Source organism: Dasypus novemcinctus, chromosome 18 (assembly GCF_030445035.2).
Source record: "Dasypus novemcinctus isolate mDasNov1 chromosome 18, mDasNov1.1.hap2, whole genome shotgun sequence".
NCBI classification, from domain to species: Eukaryota; Metazoa; Chordata; class Mammalia; order Cingulata; family Dasypodidae; genus Dasypus; species Dasypus novemcinctus.
In genome coordinates this window covers 20,140,128-20,160,548 of record NC_080690.1, presented here as the reverse complement: position 1 = coordinate 20,160,548, position 20,421 = coordinate 20,140,128, and the positions used below count along the sequence as shown (strand labels likewise).

Here is a 20,421-nt window from a genome sequence, read left to right as displayed (position 1 = left end):
GCTGTGGGTTCTGCCAAGGGAATAATCACTTTGGGCTGAAGGGATGGGGAAAGAGATTCAGGGTGGAGAGCTGATGGGAACAAAGAGGGAGGCAAGAGTGTAGGAGAGAGAGAGTGGAAGTAGGAAGATGGAAATAAGGGGATATAAGTTAGGTACATCAAATAACTAGGTTTAATAGAGAACACTGGCTATGTTGAGTAGATCTAAAAGGTAAAATATAGCTGTTCTATAAGGTATGGTAACATTGTAATTCCTTTCTTTGACCATCCAATTTTTCTTTCCACTTGAAGCCACATGATAACTTGAGCATGGTGCTCTGTTACTGATTTCCAGGGTGACCTTGGGCTGGTATTTTAATTTGTGTGGTCTTTAATTTCATCTTACTATAAGCTGTGATTTACCTCTGAGGTTCTAAGAATGTGCATCTGTATAGACATACAATCTTTGAGAACAGTAGCATCAGCACAGAAAGCTTGTAAACTCTAGGATACCCAGCTTTCATATTCCTCTATTTCCAAACTGAACTCAAGGTGCAATACTAAATTCTTAAACAGATGAGCTACTCAGTTGTCTCAACAATGCTGAGGTAGTCCTATGGACAGATACAGGCCTGGTGGGAATGCTTCTAACTTGACTTAGTGTTAATTGGAGGGTCTTCTCCATTGGCATGCCTTGAGGCTCTGCTTTTGCTCTTTTCCTAGTCAACAATTGCATAATAATTATATCTTGATAGGTAGTTTATATGCATTACTAAAACATTAAAAGTATAAAAGCTTAAACAGTGTAGGGAAAGTCTTCGTGTTCCAGTCTTCTCACCTCTATTCCCCTCCTGTAGAGGCAGACTCTGTTTATCTAGTTTCTTGTGTACCTCCCAAAGATAGTCTTTGAATATACAAGTATATGCATATATATTCTTTGAAAACATACACACACACACACACACAAATAGTACAGTGTTTTATACTTTCCCACCTAACTATTATCTTAGATAGTTTTCCATAGAACTCAAAGTCAACTTGAAGAGCTCCCTACCCCTCTGTCCACCCCCAGCCAACCCCAGCCAAAGAAGGGACAATTCTAATATTGATAAGAACAATAACTACAATGGATTGAAATATTTGAACTGTATTTAAATCCACGAGTTCATAATGGTTTTTAAACAAAACAAAATTTCATCATCCATTTTTGGAGGATGTGAGGAAATCAACTCATTATTCTGAAAACTGGCAAATAAAAGGAAAGAATCAAACATTTCTTCTTTGCCTTTCCTTTGCAAATTGAGCTTCAAGGGAGCCAAATAGTTGATAAGGGGAAGTTTCCTTTACAAAAGAATTCCAGCTAATAATTGAAGAAGGAGGGTTAGAATTAGAGTAGTTATGTTTTGCAATCCCCAGTGGATTTCGGCAATAAATATTAACGGCCATCTTTTAACATAGCAAAGATATTATGTTCCTCTTAGTGGAAGTACACAATTCTATCTATGTCATAAAAGTGGAATACATACAAAAGTAAGTATAATGAACCCATTAACCAGCTTCAACTGTTATTCACTCATGGCCATTTTTATTTCATCTACAGGCCCACCCACCTCTCTTCCCTTCACTTCCCTCTAGCCCTGTCTGATTGTTGCATTAAAAATTTTGATATTGCCAAACTGCCCTCCATAGAGGTTCTAGCAATTTCCACTCCTGCCAGCAATATGTGAAATGCCTGTGTTTCTTACACTCTTGCCAGTGTGTGATTAAATATTTTCATCACTGTCAATCTGATAAGTTAAAAAGTGGCATTTCATTATAAGCTTAAATTGCATTTTATGTACCATTGAGATTGAAGATCTTTTCACATGTTTAAGAGTAATTTGTATTTCCTTTACTGTGTAATGTCTGTTCATATTTTTTTATCTTTTTCTTCTTGATGAAGAGGGATTCTTTTCATATCAAAGAAATTAGCTTTTGGTTTGTAATATGAGTTGTTAATAATTTTTTTTGTAATTATTTTTCTTTCAACTTTGCTTATGATGTGTTTTGCCCTAGAGAACTTTTTTGTTTTAATGTAGTTCAATTCATCAAACTTTGATGACTTCTGGACTTTGTATGATACTTCAGAAAGTCTTCTCCACTATGAGATTAGAAAAATATTCACCAATGTTTTCTTTGGTTCCTCTGTAGTTTCATTTTTTATGTCCACATCTATGATCCATCTGGAATTTGTTTTGATATAAAGAGTGAGTTAGGAATACAACTTAATTTTCCCCCCATTAAACTACTCAGTTGCTCCAGCACTGTTTATTGAATTATCTTTCCTGCTGTCATTTAAAATGCCACTTTTGTCATATACTGAATTCCTACGTGTTTTTAATTCTATTTCTGTTTATTAAATCTATGTTTGCCTATTCATGTATCATTACAATGTTGTTTTGTTAGAACTTTATAATACGTTTTAATACTTTTGAGAACTACCCTCTCCATCCCGCTGCCCCACTAATCACCACCCTGCAAACATGCACACTTCTTTAGAATTTTCTTGGCTATTATTGCCTTTTTACTTTCCTTATAAATTTTAGAATGAATTTATCTAACTCTCAAGAAAAGGCATGATAGCATTTTTAAAATGCTATCCTTGTAGTAATATATATAATATATATATAACATATAATATATAAAACATAAATTTGCCATTTTAACCATTTCTAAGCATACAATTCAGTGGTATTAATGACATTTACAACATTGTGCTACCTACCATTCATTATGGTACTTTTAAAACTTGGGATTGAGTTAAATTTTATAGACTTGGAGAAAGACAATTGACATCTGTTTTGTTACTAATGTGGATGAGATAGAATAGTAAATATCAATATAAAATCTTGCATTGAAGTTGGGGAGACAGTTGAACAGGATTTAATAATTTATTAAACAAATCATCTAGTCTATGTACTAGACAGTGTTTCGTACCCTGGGGGAAAAGCAAATAAATCATAGGCAGTCCCTAGCCTCACACTCCTGCCATTTGGTGATCAAGCTTAACATCACATTATGCAAAGACATTTTAGTTTTAGTTGAATACCAGTCTCATGTTAGCCACTAGGGCGACATGGTTAATTTGGGTTGCTTTAGAGCAAGGGTTCTTAACTTTTTTTGTTTCATGGACCCTTTTGCCAGTCAGGTGGAAACCACAGATCCCTTACTAAGTCCACACTGCATTGAGTATTATTTATCTATCACACCCGCACCAACACGTCCCCACAAGAATAATGTTTTGAATTTCAGTTCAATCTCATAGACCCCTGGTTAAGAACCCTTGGTTTAGAGGATGTGCAAAGAGGGAGGAGAGGAACATCGTGAATGGTTCAGACTCTGGAGGCGGACAATCGGGTGTGAATTAGTTGGCAAGTTATTTGACCTCTTTGAGCCTCAGTTTCCTCAGCTGTAAAATGGGAGATGTTGATTGTACCTAACTCTCGAGGTTGCTTGTGAAGCTTTAATAAGGCACCTGGCCTGGCACAATTAACTGGGTTTACTTACATTGGTAATCTGACTCTGCTGGAGACTGAATTATGTTCCTACTCAGGAAAGGCAGAAGGAGATTGTGTCTAGAAGAGGGCAGCCAAATGGTAAGGAAAGGAGTGGCCTAGAAACAGGCTATTCAAGAAACATGGGGCTCTCTCTGCCTGGAGGACCCCGCACCAAATCTCGATGTGTATTTCTATCTTTCTCTCCCATTTCTCAGCAAGCTCTGTTCTTTCCCCCCATTTCCCAATAAATTCTTTTTACTGGCCTGAAAAAAAAAAGAAACATGGAAGAAATAGTAGGCCTTTTCACTAGAAAAGAGAAGGCTAATGAGAAACAGCGTAACCAGACATTTATTTTGTATTGCTTTGGGTAGGGCTGGGGGACTAAGGCCAGCTAGTGAGATTTGATGTAACATAAAAAAATTAAAAAAAACTTTCTGGGGAGCAGGTATAGCACAGTGATTGAGTACCTTATTCCCGTGTACGAGGTCCAGGTTTCAATTCCTGGTACCTCCTAAAAAACAACAATTACATCTGTTCAACAGAGGAATGTCTCTCTAGTAAGCTCCCTGTCAGAGGGAATGTCCAAGTAGAAGCCAGATAACTCTTTGTTAGGGAAACTACAAAATAAATTTCTGAATTAGGAAGATGAGGCTAAATGACAACTAAGGGTTTTTCCTACAAAATTCTAGTATAAATGTATATGAAATCACATCACATACATTGAAAATTCTCTGCATGTGGTGTATCCATTTTTAAAGAATTGTAATTCTTTGAAATCTCATTTGATCCTTTTTTGACTTAGAGACTATTGCAATGCCTTGGTACTTGTGAACATAAAGTGATCATCAAAGAAACGAAGAAATGGAGAAATAAGGAGACTGGAACTAGCTGATTTCATGTCTTTCTCTTTGCTTTTGGTTTCCTTGAAGACAAGTCCCTTAGCTTGGCTGCCCAACTTTTTCTTCTTCAGTATTAACCCTTGTTTTCTACTTTGAGCATGAATCTTTAAAACAGGGGTTCTTAAACAAGGGGTCTGTGAGCCTGAATTAAAATTCAAAAGAACGTTCTTGTGGGGACATGTTGGTACAGGTGTGATATGTTTTTATTAAATGATACACAGTGTAGTGTGGACTTAGTAAGGGGTCAGTGGTTTTCACCTGACTGGCAAAGGGGTCTGTGGAACAAAAAAGGTTAAGAACCCCTGCTTTAAAAGAACAAGCACATTATGGAAGTTTTCTGTCTCTTAGTATGTATGGAGCTTTTTGAAGGGAAGTGCTATTCTTTCCTATACACAAATGATAAATTTAAGAAAAAGTATGTGATCCTATAAAACCTTCACCTTGGGCTCGTTCCATACAGCACCAGCACACTGCCCAATTATCCTCATCTTCCCTGCTACTTTTTTGTGTGTGTAATAAATGTAAAACCATAGTATGTTTATAAAAACTGAATAACGCTATATAAAAGAGATAGTATTTATGTATTTATTTCAGATTTGTCCCTTGATTTCCTTTGGGCAGGTATTACTGACTTACTGTAATTTCCGAAGCTAGGTTTTTTTTGGTAAAACTTTCTGCTATCACCCGAAACACACCTGGTAACATTATAGGTTCTTTGTTGTTCGATGAACAACCTAGTAAATGTGAACAAAATTCTTAGTCACTCTTTAAAATATGATTTCTGCATTTCAGTGAATGATGAACCTGCTGCAGCCACTGACCCTGAAGAACCCTCTGTTGTTGGCGTGACGTCCCCACCCACTGCAGTGTCGAGTGTGACCCCAAACCCCAGTGCAGCCTCTCTCCCTGCTCCAGTCACACCAGCTGAAGGAGAGGAGCCTGGCCCCTCCGGCACTCAGCAGCTCCCAGCGGCTGCCCAGGCCCCTGATGCTCTGCCTGCTGGGTGAGTGGACTTCCTCGCCTACTCCCCCCAAAGACCGAGCTCCTTCTCCAGGGCCGAAACAATGCACTTATTTATTACCAAGTGGCTAGTCGTCTCTGGGGAGAGGGGAGGCTGCAATGCATGGGCGTGACGGAGGTGTGGAAGAACTGCTTGTTCTACATAAATCTTAAAAGGGATCTAAATCATCTGGGGCAGAATCAATGCTACCTTACACCGTGGGTTGAAATGAACAACTTAACTCAAAGAGTGTGGCTTTTAGGGAACAAGGAGCTCATTTTGCCCTCCTGAGTCGTTGGAGGGTGTGCACACAGATCCTGCCTAGAAAACAGCTTTTCTCTGTTGAAATTTTTCTTACCTGCCTGTGCAGGATTTGGGCTTTAGGCCCTGAATATTACTGTATCTTGTTCATCTCCCCATAGCTGGGGCTAATGTTAACAAGGCCTACCAGATTTCTTGCCATTCTTTGGTTTAGGATTAAATGTAACGGGAAATACCTTGGATGATAAGATTGGTTTTTGTAAGTCAAAGGACGTTCAAGCCTTACCATAGAGTGAGCGGAGATTAAGAGCATGGACTTGGAGACCAAAGATACCTGGGTTTGAATCCCTGCTCCATCCTGTAACTTGACCAAGAGACTTAGCAACTCTGAGCCCATGTCTTCATCGGTAAAATAGAGAGATTAATCATACCCATCACCCCAGGATGTCAAGAGGCTCAGGTAAGATGGTGTACACGAAGCACTCACCAAATGGTGGATGATAGTTTTGAAGTGGTTGTGAAGGAACCATAAAGGAGAGGATCACTTCTAAACTGGCCCACAGTCTTATCTCAGAGACTACTTATCATAGTCAGGGCCAGTCCCTTCGTGTCCTGCTGTCCACCCTGATTATCAGTTCAGTACCGAGGAAACCAGTGTCCATGTCATTTCAGTCACCATCTGGTCAGTGTTTGCTTGGTAATGGTGTGTGGGGGGAAGCTCCTCTGAAACTTTATAATTCATAAAGGAAAAGGGAAGGATGGATGGCCTCTTGCTTGATATATAATGTGCTGTATGTTTTGTTTTTTTTTTTCCACATATTCTTAAGCCACTTTAGAAAACCCAATTGTTAACACAAAAAAAAAATCCTAATTCCGAAGGAATATATGACTTTTACAAGTGTTAGTGGATCTCTAACACTTGGTGCATTACCTAATTCATACCTCTTAAAGTGTGTTGAATGAATGAAAAGTATTGCAAATAATTCTTAATACCACAAACTCTGGGGAGAATTGGGGATGCTGAGAGGTAACTCTGAGTAGTTTTTCTGCGAAAAAATTAATAACCCTTATTTTGAGTCCAACAACTCCCTACAGAAATTTCTTTTCTCTTTTGTATGTGGGAAGGAATACTCGAAAGACCTTAGTTTGGTTTTTAATTTCAAATCTGTATGCTATAATTTGGGGGAAGAGAGCAGAATCGTTTTGGCAGAAATGAAAGAAAATGGCCGCCTGTGTTCCCTGTGAGCTGTTTTGTTTCCACTGAGCAAATGCCTGGAAGGCCGGCTTCTCTTCTGTCAGTCACAGGCAATTAAAGCTAATGGCTCAACATGTCTTTATGTGGGGCGTGTGTGAGGGTTACTGTTCTTGGGGATTGGTCGCTTCCTGTTTCCAGGCAGCTGGAAAACTCCAAGCTCTGAAAAATCTCTTTATTCTAAGTCTGGCCGATCGAGGAGTCAGGGAAGCCCATTCCCCCTCCCTCATCCTGCCTGAGGCTAAAACACGTTTCTGAGGTAGTTTGAACAGCCATCTTTTCCCCAGGAGCGTTTAGAACGTGACAAGTCCCACGTGCAGGTCTGGGGAGACTGCCCCCCACTTTAACAGTTGTGACTGTCCTGAGAAGGGTATAGGAGATCCAGTTTTCTGGCCCAGGTGGGCTTCCAGTTGCCCCTCTCTGAGAGAACTTGGATACTCCAATACTTTGTGGGCCAAACCGGGGCCTGGAGAATGTCAGCTGTCTAACTGGAGATTGCCATTAGCACTGCTGAGTGAGGATGACAGGCTTTCTTTCGCTTTGCTGTTCTGCGGTGGCAACCCACAAAGCGTCCGCTTTGTACAGTGATCCTTCAAATTCATAGACCCAGTGTCCCCACCCCAGCTTATTTACAATTTCAGGAGATCCAGATGAGAGAAGTTATTAATTTATCCCTGGTGTCTTGGCTTTAGAAATCGAGGAACCGATCAGAGAGTGAAATCTGTCATTCTGATCCAAAAGCCAAGAGTCATCCTCTCTTGTGGTAGAGGGAGTTAAGTGCCATCACACAGGAAATGCATTTTCTCTTTCTTGAATTTACAGAATACCTTCGTCTCTTGTGAGGATATATAAATATAACTTCCATTTAATTGAGCATCTACTAGTTTCCAAGCAATATACTTCTTTCCGTGAACATTCTTTCATTAAACAAAATATTTTTTAGCACTTAGACATTTCAAGTCCAGAGCTGGGCATCCAAAGGCAATGCTGAACAGGAAACAGTCCTTGTACTCAGACCGTTTGGGAATGTTTGTTCTGGTCACTCTTGAGTTCTTCTGGGTGAATTTGCCCATTCCCTGACTTCCACTGGGATCTGATGCCAGCTCCCATACTGTATCTTGAGCCCATTGCTTTCCTGGCCTATTGCCCACTGCCTGGACTGTTCCACGGAGTTATCTTAATCCAAAGTCTTAAAACCAGCCTGTCTAAAATGGAATTCATCATCCTCTCCACCTCAACCTGGCTAAAATCTGGCCTCTACCCTGATAATGGTGTCACCATCCACCCAGGCTACTATCAGGCCAAACCATGCCATCCTTCCTTCTTCCTGACATCCATCTGGTCATTAAGCCTGTCTCTGTCTCTCTAGATCATGTTCTCCCAGCTCTTCATATTTGGGCATTTATCACGGGTGTAATTGAAACAGTGATTCATTGAGTGGCAGGGGCCTCCCCTGATACTCTAAGTGCCATATGGGCAGGGATCAAACCCTTCTTGTTTGCCTTGCAGGGTGCCTGCCATGCATGGGACCCCAGGGAATAGTTGTTAAATGAAAGAATGATTCTATCTCTTAAAAAACTCTAAAACCTGACCGCCTTTCTACAATGTCTTTGCTACATTCCAGATCAAATTATCATCTATCAGTTGCTCTTCTCCAATCTATTTTAACCTTTTGAAATTAAAATCTGAGCATGCCATCCTCCTATTAAAAAATGCTGAGGTGGCTTCCTATTGCCTTTAAGGATAAACCCTCAAATTCTTAACAAAGCCCTTCATGATATGACCCCGCCTACACTTCCAGCCTTGGAAGCCACTCTCCTCTCTCTAAGTTAGTAGTAACTTATTTTAGTTTGACAAATGCACCAGACTCTTTCCGGACTTAGGACCCTCCTGCATGCCATTTGCCATTTGTCCATTAATTGCTCTACATAGGCAAGTCTCAGCTTAATCAATAATTCTTGGAATCAATCCTTCTTTGATCCCTGGTACACGAGGTTAAACTGTGTGCTTCTATTGTAACTCTCCTCACACTTGTAATTACTTGTTTTGTGTCTTTCTGACCTGTTGGGCTGTAAACTCCAAGGTGGCAGAGAGCCAAGCTCAAAGTACACCCCCAAGAAATATTTGTAATGAATAAATGAATTTAAAAGCCATATTTTTCCCCCTCCACCTAGATGAATATTTTCTGCTTCTTTAATACCTCTAAGAAAGAGCAACTATGAGAAGAATATTGTATTTTCTTCCTATGGGCAAGAAAGTTGAGTGTAACACCATCAGTCACTGGGCTGACTGGCTTTGGGTTGAAACTAATCTCTCACAGGCCGCAGAAGCTCCTTCCTGCTCACTAGGGTTCATCCTGCACAGGGAGATGCCGTGTAGCATGTCTCCTCTTCGGGTAGGTGTTTCTGAGCCAAGCTAGATGACTTTCTCAGGGCCTCCAGCTGTTCCCTGCATCTTTCCTTTATCTTCTCAACTCCTTCAAGTTCCTTTACTGAGCGATGACAGATGAGGCTCACTTCGGGTTTTTAAGGGCTTTTTCCAGGTTGCCACATTGCCTTTCTGAAATTTGCAGCCAGTGGGATTTTTGTCATAGGTCACGCACGTCTGTGTGTTTTAAGGGCTGAAGGTACCAAAAGCTAGACTCCATGAGTGTGAATATAACACCCCTCAGACCTTTTCTCTCTCCCCCCAAACCCTCTTGTTTTCCGTAGCTTTAAGTTTAATTAGCATGAAAGAAGCCAACTGAAGGGTGTGGATTTTTCGGGTTGCAAATGTCCATTCAAGGAGGGGTTCCCAGAAGGCGCAGAAGGTGAAATAGTGAGTGGTCCAGGCAGTGGGCAGTGGGAATCAGAACACTTTGGTCAGCTGGTCCCACATCTGGATTTTGTCAGTACGAAGCCCACTTGGGGACCGAGTCCTCATTAACAGGCTGTGTATACATGGCTTAGATAAACGGCAAGGGCGCCCCAGCCTCTGCCGCTCGCTCAGTTCCTCACACAGAGGCACATTATTTTACCCTGGCAACCAGCACGCTGCTGTGGTTTCTTACATAAGGGAGGGCGTTGTGTTTGGACTGCCGACTTACCTCAGCACTGCCATTTCACGCCCTCCTTTTTCTCCCTCAGTCATTGACTGCCTTGTCCATTTCCTGCCTCCGAGTAGAATTAATTGACAAGGAGTGTTTTCTAGAGCTTTCGGATTTGCCACCCCCTCCACCCCTGTGCCCAAGTTTTGAGATCTAGAGCTACTCCTTCCAGATAGTCCTCCAGACATCAAGAATGACACCCTTGTAAGAGTTCTTTGATGTTTTGCTTACAGAGACACTTTAATAGATGATGGAATTTGGAGCGTCTCTGCTAAGCTATAAACCAGCTACTGCCATTTAATTTCATTCCAAACTCAATTTCAGCACTAGCCAAAGATTCTGACCCAAGGAGTTTTAAAACAGTGCTTCTCAAACTGTATGTGAAGAACCAGTTACCCCTGCTTTTTTAGCCATGTTTTAAAATGTTTTTCATTGTGGTATCCTATAGACAACATAAATTCTCTCCTTTTTACCTCTTTCCTGTGTACACAGTTCAGTAAATTTAATTTCACTTTTTTTGTTTTTTGTTTTTTTACTTTCAGTCTGCTTCAAATCCTTAGTTTCGTTCTATACCCTTTCAGTGAGATGAATCTACTGACCATATACATATTTGGCCGTGGTAGCAATGTCATTGTTAAGAAAGGTTTTAAGTGCTCAAAAATTTCTGTACTTTTCTGATTGTAAAACAGTAACAAACAGTTTGGGTCATGGACCAGACTTTGAGCAGTACGGTAATAAAGGACTATGCTGAGAGAATTTACCTTTCCCTCAGCTTGTTTTTCAGCTGAATAAGATTTAGTTCTTGACTGCAGGAACTATTGCATGCTTAGGTAATGCCAGATAGCTCTGGCTTCCTCCTTCTCCTCCTTCTCATCTCAGAATGTAAAACCGTTTCCAGGGATTCCACTGTTGTCAGAGGCAGTGTATTCATGCATAATTATTAATTTTCATTTTTACTGTACTTCTTGAGAGCCCCTCAAGAGCAGGGATTATTGTGTCCAGCTTGTATCCCCAGCACCTAGCATGGTACTTGGCTCCTAGGGAAATGGAGTGAGAAGTATTCGTTGAATGAGTAGATAAATAGTTGCTCATTCTCAATAGTATTGACAAAAAAAAAAAAGTCCTTCTTTTATAATCTTATAAAAGCTCATTGATGAAAAATTAGAAGAAAAAAAAAGATATAAGAAGGACAACAACAAACAAACAAATGCCCAGATTTAAGCATTCGTGTTTTTTATGTACTTTATATCTCTTTTCCTGACCATCAATAATAGCTAACCAGTATTAAATGTTTATGGGGTGCTGGGAAGTACTAAACATTGTACATGGATTTCTCATACAGTCTTCACAGCACTTCTGTGAGATAGCTACTTTCATCCTCATTTTGCAAGTGAGGAAACCTTAAGCAGTTTGTACAAGACTGCAAATATAGATGCACACGCATATATACACAGCTACCAAAATTGATTATTTCACAGAATGTGCCTTAGAAATTTATTGTAAAATATTCAAGCATGCAGATAATACCGGAGAATAATTTAAGGACTAGGAATACCTGTGGGCTAACAACCCCGCTTTATCAAACACAGTGCTGCATTTGCTATGGACCTCCCCACCACTTTTTAAATTTCTTGAGGAATCAGACTTATCTGTGCAGTCGAGCGTCCCTGTGAATTCCTCCCTGATCCCATCCTGTGCGCACAGACACCTGAATCTGCCTCCATCCATTGGAGCTGCTAGAGAGTTTTCTGTCATATGAATTTTTTTTTTTCAGTCATAGGAATAGATACAATTTTTGTCTATTCTCCTCTTCCTTTACTATTATAAACTATGGTGCAATTAATTTATTTAGTTGCATGGGTTTTTGTATATACTTGTGTCTCTAAGGTATTTCCTTAACCCAGGAATTTCTGAGTTGTAGGAGATGAAGATCTTCAGTTTTAGTAGATATGATCAAATTGTTTTCTCGACTCAGCTCACCAGTCACACTCCCACCGGAATACATCAGCTGTCGGCTGAAACCAAGTATTGTAGGACTTTTTCATTTTGGCTTGTCTGCTGGGTGGGAATGGTACCTCTTTGTGGTTTTACTCCTAATTTCCTTGATTGACATTGAAATTGAACTTTTTATTTTATTTCTTTGGTTTCTTTCTCTCTGAATTGCCTATTCACATATTTTTGTCCATTTTTCTATTTGGCTAATTGTCTTTTTCTCTTAAATCTGCAGGATTCCTTAAATATGTTGGATACTAATCATTTCTCAATTATGTACATTGCAAATATTTTCTCCCAGTCTGTGCCTTGTCTTTTCTCTTAAAAAAAAATTTATTGTACAGGAGTTTAAAATTTAGCCAAATTTGTTAATCTTTTGTGTCTTTTTGTACCTTGTCTAAAATCCTTCCTTACTTTGAAGTTGTAAAAATTTTACACACATGCCTACGCTCCATATTGTGTTGACTCTAATATTCACATTATTTCACATTTCAATTTCTCTAAAATCAAGATGTAACTTATAAACATTGGGATTTCAGTTTAATTGACAGTGTTTTATAATAATTTTACATTCAATGGCATTTTTATTCAGTGAAAACCAGTATATTTATATAATTTTAAAGAAAATTATGATTACCTTATTCATATTCATGTTATTATTATTATTTAGGTACTGCGCCTGGGGACTGAACCCAGGATCTTGTATATGGGAAGCCGGAGCTCAACCACTTAGCCACATCGGCTCCCTTGAGCTGGTTTTTTCATTTGTTTTGCTTGTTTGTTTTTTTAACTTTTTTAAGGCAGTACTAGGAACCAAACCTGGGACCTCCCATGTGGGGAGCAGGCACTCAATTGCTTGAGCCATATCTGCTCCTTCATGTTATTTTGTAACTTGCTTTTTCCACTTAGTATATTTTAACATCTGAACAAGTCAAATATTCATCTACAATATGATTTTCAATGACTAAATAACCATTATAGAAGTATATAATTTATTTTACTAATCCTCCATTTGGGGCATTTAAATTGTTTGCAGTTTTTCTCTTTAAGCCATGCTGTAACAGATAGACTTTTAGCTAAATCCCTGACATGTAATTATTTCCTTGGGATTTATCCTAGAAGTTGATTTGCTGAGTTAACAAGTATTCACATAGCAAAGGCTTTTGACCAAGTTGCCAAATTGCCCTCTGGAAAGAGTGTACCCATTTTCATTCCCACCAGTGTTTTTGAGGGTGGTCATTTCTCTACATTGCCAACATTACATCTGCAAAAAAATGTTAAGAATTTTTTTATAGACACCATCTCCTGGAACTGACTTGACTCTCTGTGAAAGCATATGTATCAGTGTTGCCAACTTCCATTGAAGAGCTCTGGGGACTTTTCCAAGGTAAAAGAAAATGGAACAGTTGAAGAAGAGGGAGAAGAAAAACAGACTTAATTCAGAGGCCTTGATAGGTGCTACTGTGCCATAAAGTGCTGGTTGTTGATATTTTTTAAAAGGAAATTAGTGTGCTTAGATTTAAAAGGTAGTTCAATATTTCAAAAAAGGTTCTTAGGGGAAGACTGAGTTGAACACATTTCCTGCCCAGTTTACCAAGGACCTACAGCAGCAGTATAAAACAGGGAGCAGGAGATGTGTCCCACTGCACACGGATTTCTGACTCATAAATGTAAAGGTCCCTACAAAGGAGATTAATCATATGGTTCACCCAGGAAGTGGAAAGGATTTGGCTCAGAGGCATTTATTTTCAGGAGCTTAAAATAAGAACACAGGAATTTCATGTGGTTTTTGCTTGTGAGGAGTTGAACTTCTTCCTAGGCAGCTTTAAGAACACTTGAGAGACATTTTTTCAGTGTATTCTTCTGAAGTTCGTTTTTTTTCCCCTAAGTAATCATCAGGACATACTTTCTTTAGGGTGCAGAAGTTGTGACTTTGCTTTCTGATCAAGTGTATTTTGATTGAGCATCATCTTACTGATGCCCAATGCCTGTATTAATAAAAGGGTATAAATTAAGAAATAAGAAAGCTAATAATACTTTTATTAAAATAGGATATTGGGGCATTTTAATATGTCATTTCATAAGGGAAATTTAAAGAGAACTACTCCAATACTAATTTCCTTTCTTGCCCAGCTTTAATCTCCTCTCAGCTTAGCTCTACTCTTGGTGGAAGTGTGATTCTGTCCAGACGTAGGGGAATTTGACCAGGAAGTGCTGATCAGGATGGTTGAACACATACTGTAATGACAGATAATTGAGAATTCGTTTCCTGAAGACCTTTTAGAAAATGTTCTATGAGCAAAATCGGTTCAAGTGGCCAATTTCCTTTTTAGATAGCAGAGTACAAAAATGATTGATGCCATCCTAATAATAGGATTGAGATTTTTAGCCTTTAACCTTTTAATGGTGGTGGAGACAGGGGAATTGGTGTGTGGGAGTGAAGGATACATAGCTGAACAAATGGAAGTCGAAATCCATAGGAACAAAGGTAATTTAGGCAAAGAAGAGTGCCTAAGGTTAAATGAGATTGGGGACTGCTTTTTAAGCACTCTTGAGTATAAAGGCACTGTGCAGTTCATGGTCCAACTGAATGTTTCTCGTTGAAGGCCAAGGAGCAATGTGTTAGGTGGGGACCTGAAACAAGCTTGATGCTTTGAACACTGTTTCTGAGAGCATCAAAGAAAGCTATTCAGTGGGAGAGGATCTGACCCATGTGACCAAGATGCAGTATTGAGACCCATCGGTAGTTTGATCGAAAAGCCTTTTAATCTCAGTGTGAAGAAGATGCTTATAAGGGCCTGAAACCTAACCTTTGACAGAGATGTGCTGATGAAAACGGTCGATGCCAGTATCATTTCTTGTCATGCGGAGACCAAACCAAGATAGTTGGAAGGCCTAATCTATGTAGGTCAGTAGTTACTGAGCAGAAATGAGAATCAGGAGCTTGTTTGACGACAGAATTGACCAACTGTGTGGCATTAATGAAGAAGAGACATTTGTATGAATTATGGATCGCCATGCAGGTAAGGGAGGAGTTGGGAGTTCTCTAAGAAAACCAGCTAGGCCAGGTCAAGGATTGGGGAGGATCCAGATGGACATTTCATCTGAGCAGGAGTCCAGTTTTAAAAGGAAAAAATAAAAAAAGGTGATAGAAGAAAGGTCTTGTTCCTCTGGTAACTATTTTTCTAGCTAAGCCAATTTAGAGGGTTCATAGAAGGACATTGAGCTTTGCTGGACAATAATAGTCCCTGAAAGAGAGACTTTCATTTCTAGGATCAGCTGGAATCAGCGATGGGATGGGTGGATCTTGTAAAGAGCACTTCTAACTCTTAAATATAAGGGCAGAGGACTTCAAGCTGATTTCAAGCTGATTTCCTTGCTGACAGTGTATGATTTGGTGGAAATACTACTGTGACAACTAAAGGCAATAACTTTATGGAGTTTTAAGTATTATCCCATCTTCAGATGAAACTATTAGCTGAAGTGTAATAAAACCAAAGTCATCTCCTTGCCTCAAGTGAAAGAAACATAAAAGAGGTGATAAAAAGTCAACACTACTTATGATATGAAAGTTTTAACAAAAGAATTGTTGGAATAAAAGAAAAATGTGTTCAGTGTCTTTTATCCAATTGCTACAACAAATGGGGGCAGCCCCACCCATATGTGGGCAGTTTTCCAAGTAGTGATTGCAAAACAAGCAAACTGATTTTGGTGGTGCGTGTGGCGCCCCCAATTTTCAGTATTTATCCTTAAGCCAAGTATCTATCTCAGGATTTTCCTCATTTCCAAATTCATATGAATAAAGAGAGTACTGGGTTTTCTACTCTATTACCGAGCAGACCGATGGAGTTGGGAGAACTGATGTGAAGCCTGCAGTATGTTAGCCTGCCTTCTTTGCTGAAAGGGCCCTACCAGAGCCCCACAGATGGGACACCGGCCTTTGAGGTGACAATATTTGTTACTCCCGTGTTTTCATTCAGAGGAAAAAGACAATTTAACTTTTTCCAGTGCTCATTTTCAGCTGTCTGCTCTTGCCAGAAGATTCTGCCCTTTTAATAAGATACTTAATGTAAGGATGAGGTTCTTCCTTTTGCATGGAGGACCCTTGACACCTGGATCAACCCAGTGGTATCCCTTACAGCCAGAGGAGGAATACCCTTGGGCAGGAATAGCCAGGACAGAAAATGTTCTTGAGTGTGGCTTCGTGCTGTTTGAAGCACGCTGGTCCTCAACTCAGCGGCTGATCCCTTTAGAGGGAGGGGCAGAAATGGAATCACCAAACCGCTTCACTCCACAAGGCTGGCCTCCCAGTGGTACAGAATGTGCACCTTCTTCTGGTAGATAGTATTTTAGCGGTGGGTTGTTGTAGCAGTTTTGTATTATTTATGAATTCCAAAAATAGATAATGGAATATGTTTGTAAATTGGTCTGTTCCTCTGGGTGTATTAGATTGTATTGGATTCAGAGGTTTCACTCTTATTTGATTAAATTATAATTAAGGCTTTCATTGGGCCATATCAGTAGGATGACAAGGCAGAGGAGTTAGGTGGAGTTTTGAGTTGGAGCCCTGGGAAGTAAATACACAGAGAAGCAGATACATGAGGAAAAAGAGAAGCCTCCATTAGACACAGCAGAGGCCCCGGGAAGAGAGACAAGCCGTTCACCTGAGAGTTTACATCTGGCTTTGTGGAGAAAGCAGAGCAGCTGAGCCCAGTGAAACAAGCCTGAGAGAGAGGAGACTTATCTTAGCCTACAGCTGATATAGGACAAAGCTGGGACCGTAGAGTCTTAAGAGGAAAAGGAAGGAAGCAGATGTGGCTAAAGTGATTGGGCTTCCATCTACCATATGGGGGGACCCAGGTTCGATCCCAGGGCCTCCTGGTAAAGGCGTGCCCACCCAGCAAGCCAGTGCCCACGTGGTGACCCAAGTGCCCACATGGTAAGCCAGTGCCTGCATAGTAGCCACGCAGCAAGATGATGATGCAACAAAAAGTGACACAAAGGGGAGAGTCGAGGCGAGATGCAACAGAAATCAGGAACTGAGGTGGCACAAGTGACAGGGAACCTCTCTCCACATCGGAGGTCCCCAGGATCGAATCTCTGTGAATCCTAGAGGAGACAATGAGAAGAAAAAACAAAAAGAGAAATAGACACAGAAGAACACACAGCGAATGGACATAGACAGCAAAAACAGCAGGGTGGGGGGAAGGGGAAGGAAAAAAAAGAGGAAAAGGAAGCCTGAACCCTGGCAGACATCGGCAGCCATCTTGCTCTAACACGTGGCAACAGACTTTGGTGAGGGAAGTAACTTATGCTTTATGGCCTAGTAACTGTAAACCCCTACCCCAAATAAATACCCTTTATAAAAACCAACAGATTTCTGGTCTTTTACATCAGCATCCTTTGGCTGACTAATACAGTTGTCATTAAAATGAATACCGTGGTCCCATTATAATTCCTGCCCAGCCCCCTACCTCAACGCGTGTGCTGTAGGTCTTCATTTTGACATTCAGATTGTGAAGGCACCTTTACCTTGTTCCCCAGGTGGTAGGTTCCCTTTAAATACCTGTTCACCTTCCTTTTCCTCCCTTTCTTCTGTTTAGCATGACACGATGAAACTCGTGGGCCTTGGAGTCAGAGCTGAGTTTGAATCCTACATAAGAGTCGCTCAGCTTCTCTGAGCCTCAGTGTCCTCAGTGACAATGGCTTTTCCCACCTGCAAGAATTGAGACAAGGAGTACATGAGGTCAAACATTAGCCCTTAGTTCATCATGGCTCCTCAGCGGATGAGGGTGCCTCCCTCCTCTCCCCTTCTCTTCCTTGAAAACCTCCTGTGTCTAAACTAGATTCTTGGGCTGATAAATGCAATACGCTAGTCCAGACCTCCCAGTTTAAACGAGAAATCGTATTGAATACAACTTGTATTTATTTTGATTATATAGTAATTTCTGCTGTAATTGACATATTTGTTCCTAAATATCACCACACTATGCAGATTTAGTCAGTAAAACCACAGGGCTTACGGGAAAAATGGGGCTAGGGGTACAACATGTGGTAGCACAGTTTCACACATATTGAATGGTGAAGGCATATATACACTATAATAAACACGGCATTTTACCTTGAAAAAGACCTGACATTTGCTTGTGGAAGTGGGTATTGGGAGGATTCCTGCTTGTGAGTTATTTTGTAGCTGTGAACGGATGGTTGTCTGAAATCAGACAGTAAGTTGTAATGGATGGGTGTGGCATGGAACACACAGTAAACAGAGGTAGCTGGTAGATGTGTGTGGGTTTTGTGTATTTTCCTGCAGCTGGGTTCATCTGGGTGAAGTTTTCTGTATTTACCTAATGTTTCTTGCAGAGAAAATCAGGCATAAGCAAACACAAAATTCGCATTAGGCCCGTATCGTCCCCTTATATATTAATCACATTAAAACAAATTTGTGTTTTTGAAACAAGTGTTATGGCAGAATTGACTGTATGTACTAGCTCCTGGAAAAGACTACCTTTCCCTAGGCAGCATCTCAAAGTAGAAGTAAATAAAATCAAAGGCAAACAGGACTGTTAAAGTTCTTTATTAAGTGGTAAGCATCATGTAATATAAATATCTGCATCATTTTAATAAGGTTTATTGTATTCTGGGTAAATGGAGTTATTGTCAGATGGTGTTGAATATGCAAAAAATGAGTGCGTGGCTGGGGTGGTCTTTGGCTCTATTTTGTTGTGATGGTGCCTGTGCATTCTGTCTTTGGATCATCTGCTACCTTGTCCTTCCACTGGGACAGATGATTTAGTTGGCAGTGCCACCCTCCCACCTTGATCTCATATTAACTTGTACACAGACTTAACCTTATGAGCAGAGTAGTCAGTAAATAACAGTATGCCATGTTTCTCGATTTACCCAATCCCTTTTTAAAAGATCTGTTTAAATGAATCCTGTATTCTAAAAATCAATGTGATCATGAATATATACGTTGCTAGGAGAAAAGGACAGTTGTGAAATCTGTTACCTTAAGAGGGGATGTAGGCTAAAAAGGCTGGGACATCCATAGATAACTTTAGGAAAGGTCCATGAACCCTCAGAAAAAGCATACAGATTTTTGTTGGTAGGTACATTTTGGAAGGAAATGCTTCTCCACAATTCATCTCCCTAAAGGAGTCTTTGTTCCTAAAATGAAAAATCCTTGGGATATAAATTCATATGGGTTGTTTAGGGGAATTTAGAAAGACCTATGGTATATTGATGCAATGAAGGGGGACCGTTATAGTTTCCTCAAGAAGCACTCCTTGGCACCACCAAGAGGGACAGCACAGGGCTGGCTTGATCACTGGGTCGGTCCTGCATGTCATCTCTGATGTAGCTTCTAACATTAGTCACACTAATGGTGGTAAAGTTCTTCTTTAATAAGGGCTTATACACTTCAACTTTGCGTCTCATGCTTCCCTTGACTTTATTTTTCAGATGGGAGCAGCGAGAGCTGCCCAACGGGCGAGTCTATTATGTTGACCACAATACCAAGACCACCACCTGGGAACGGCCTCTTCCTCCAGGGTAAGGCATGGACAGACAAGCCCTGAGCCTCTAGAGCTGGCACCCCAGACTCACTTGACTCCACTGCTCCCCGCCGTACCAGTCTGTGTATTCCCCCCGACTCTCTCCTCCTCTGTCTCTTTTTTCCCCCTCTGTCCACCTTCTACATTTTTCCTCTCTCATTCCCCTTCTCTCACATGCATTTTCTTGCTCCATGACTGGTGGCCAGGGGCCTTATTAAGTGCTAGTCAGCACTAGCATGGCCATTGGGTCCTAAAGGAAAGAGGACCGGGAAGCCTCCTGGACCACTGGTGTCCCGATGCTGTCAAGTATTTCACCATATAGAGACATCCCTATTATGGCCAGGTTTTCAGTCCCTTTCTGCAGAGGTAGCAAAATACCTCCGACCCAGTAACATTTATCCTGGGCCACTTGATTGATTTTCCTTTTCACTTTCCTTAATTCTGCTGCTTTCATTTCTCAAGACAGATTAGAATTTTTAGAGCATCTCTGGGGGGGAGGGTGAAAAAAAAAAGGAAGGGGGAGACTGAGGTGGAAAGAGTGTTGATGCATTTCCCAGTAGCCTGTGCCCAACCTGCCCCTGAGGGCGGCGGGCTGCTCCTTCCACCGGGCTTTGTGAGAGCCAAGCTGAGGACTGCAAAACCAGAGGATGAGTGAGGCTTCCAAGTGAGGGAAGACTGCCCAAGTTCTAGGAGTTTGGTTCCCTGTCTGCCAGGGACAGAAAGTTCTTTCCTCATGTGTCTGCTGGTCCTGAGAGCTTTCAAAAGGGAATGTATTCTGTTCTTAGGAAAGAATCACCTCCTGGTAAAGCAGCCGAGAAGGGCTCCTACATAAAATATGAAATTTTTTCCCCACCTTAGTTTG

At 40.6% G+C, this 20,421-nt stretch overlaps 1 protein-coding gene across 2 annotated transcripts in view; it reads left to right on the top strand.

Annotated features, from left to right (window-relative positions):
* WWP2 (WW domain containing E3 ubiquitin protein ligase 2) overlaps positions 1-20,421 on the top strand; it is a 164,189-nt gene that overhangs the window by 118,046 nt on the left and 25,722 nt on the right. For both annotated transcript variants that reach the window (XM_004468114.5, XM_071209099.1), the window contains 2 exons: positions 5,206-5,416; positions 19,468-19,557. In XM_004468114.5, the coding sequence (XP_004468171.1) occupies positions 5,206-5,416; positions 19,468-19,557 (301 nt within the window). The remainder of the gene's footprint in view (positions 1-5,205; positions 5,417-19,467; positions 19,558-20,421) is intronic.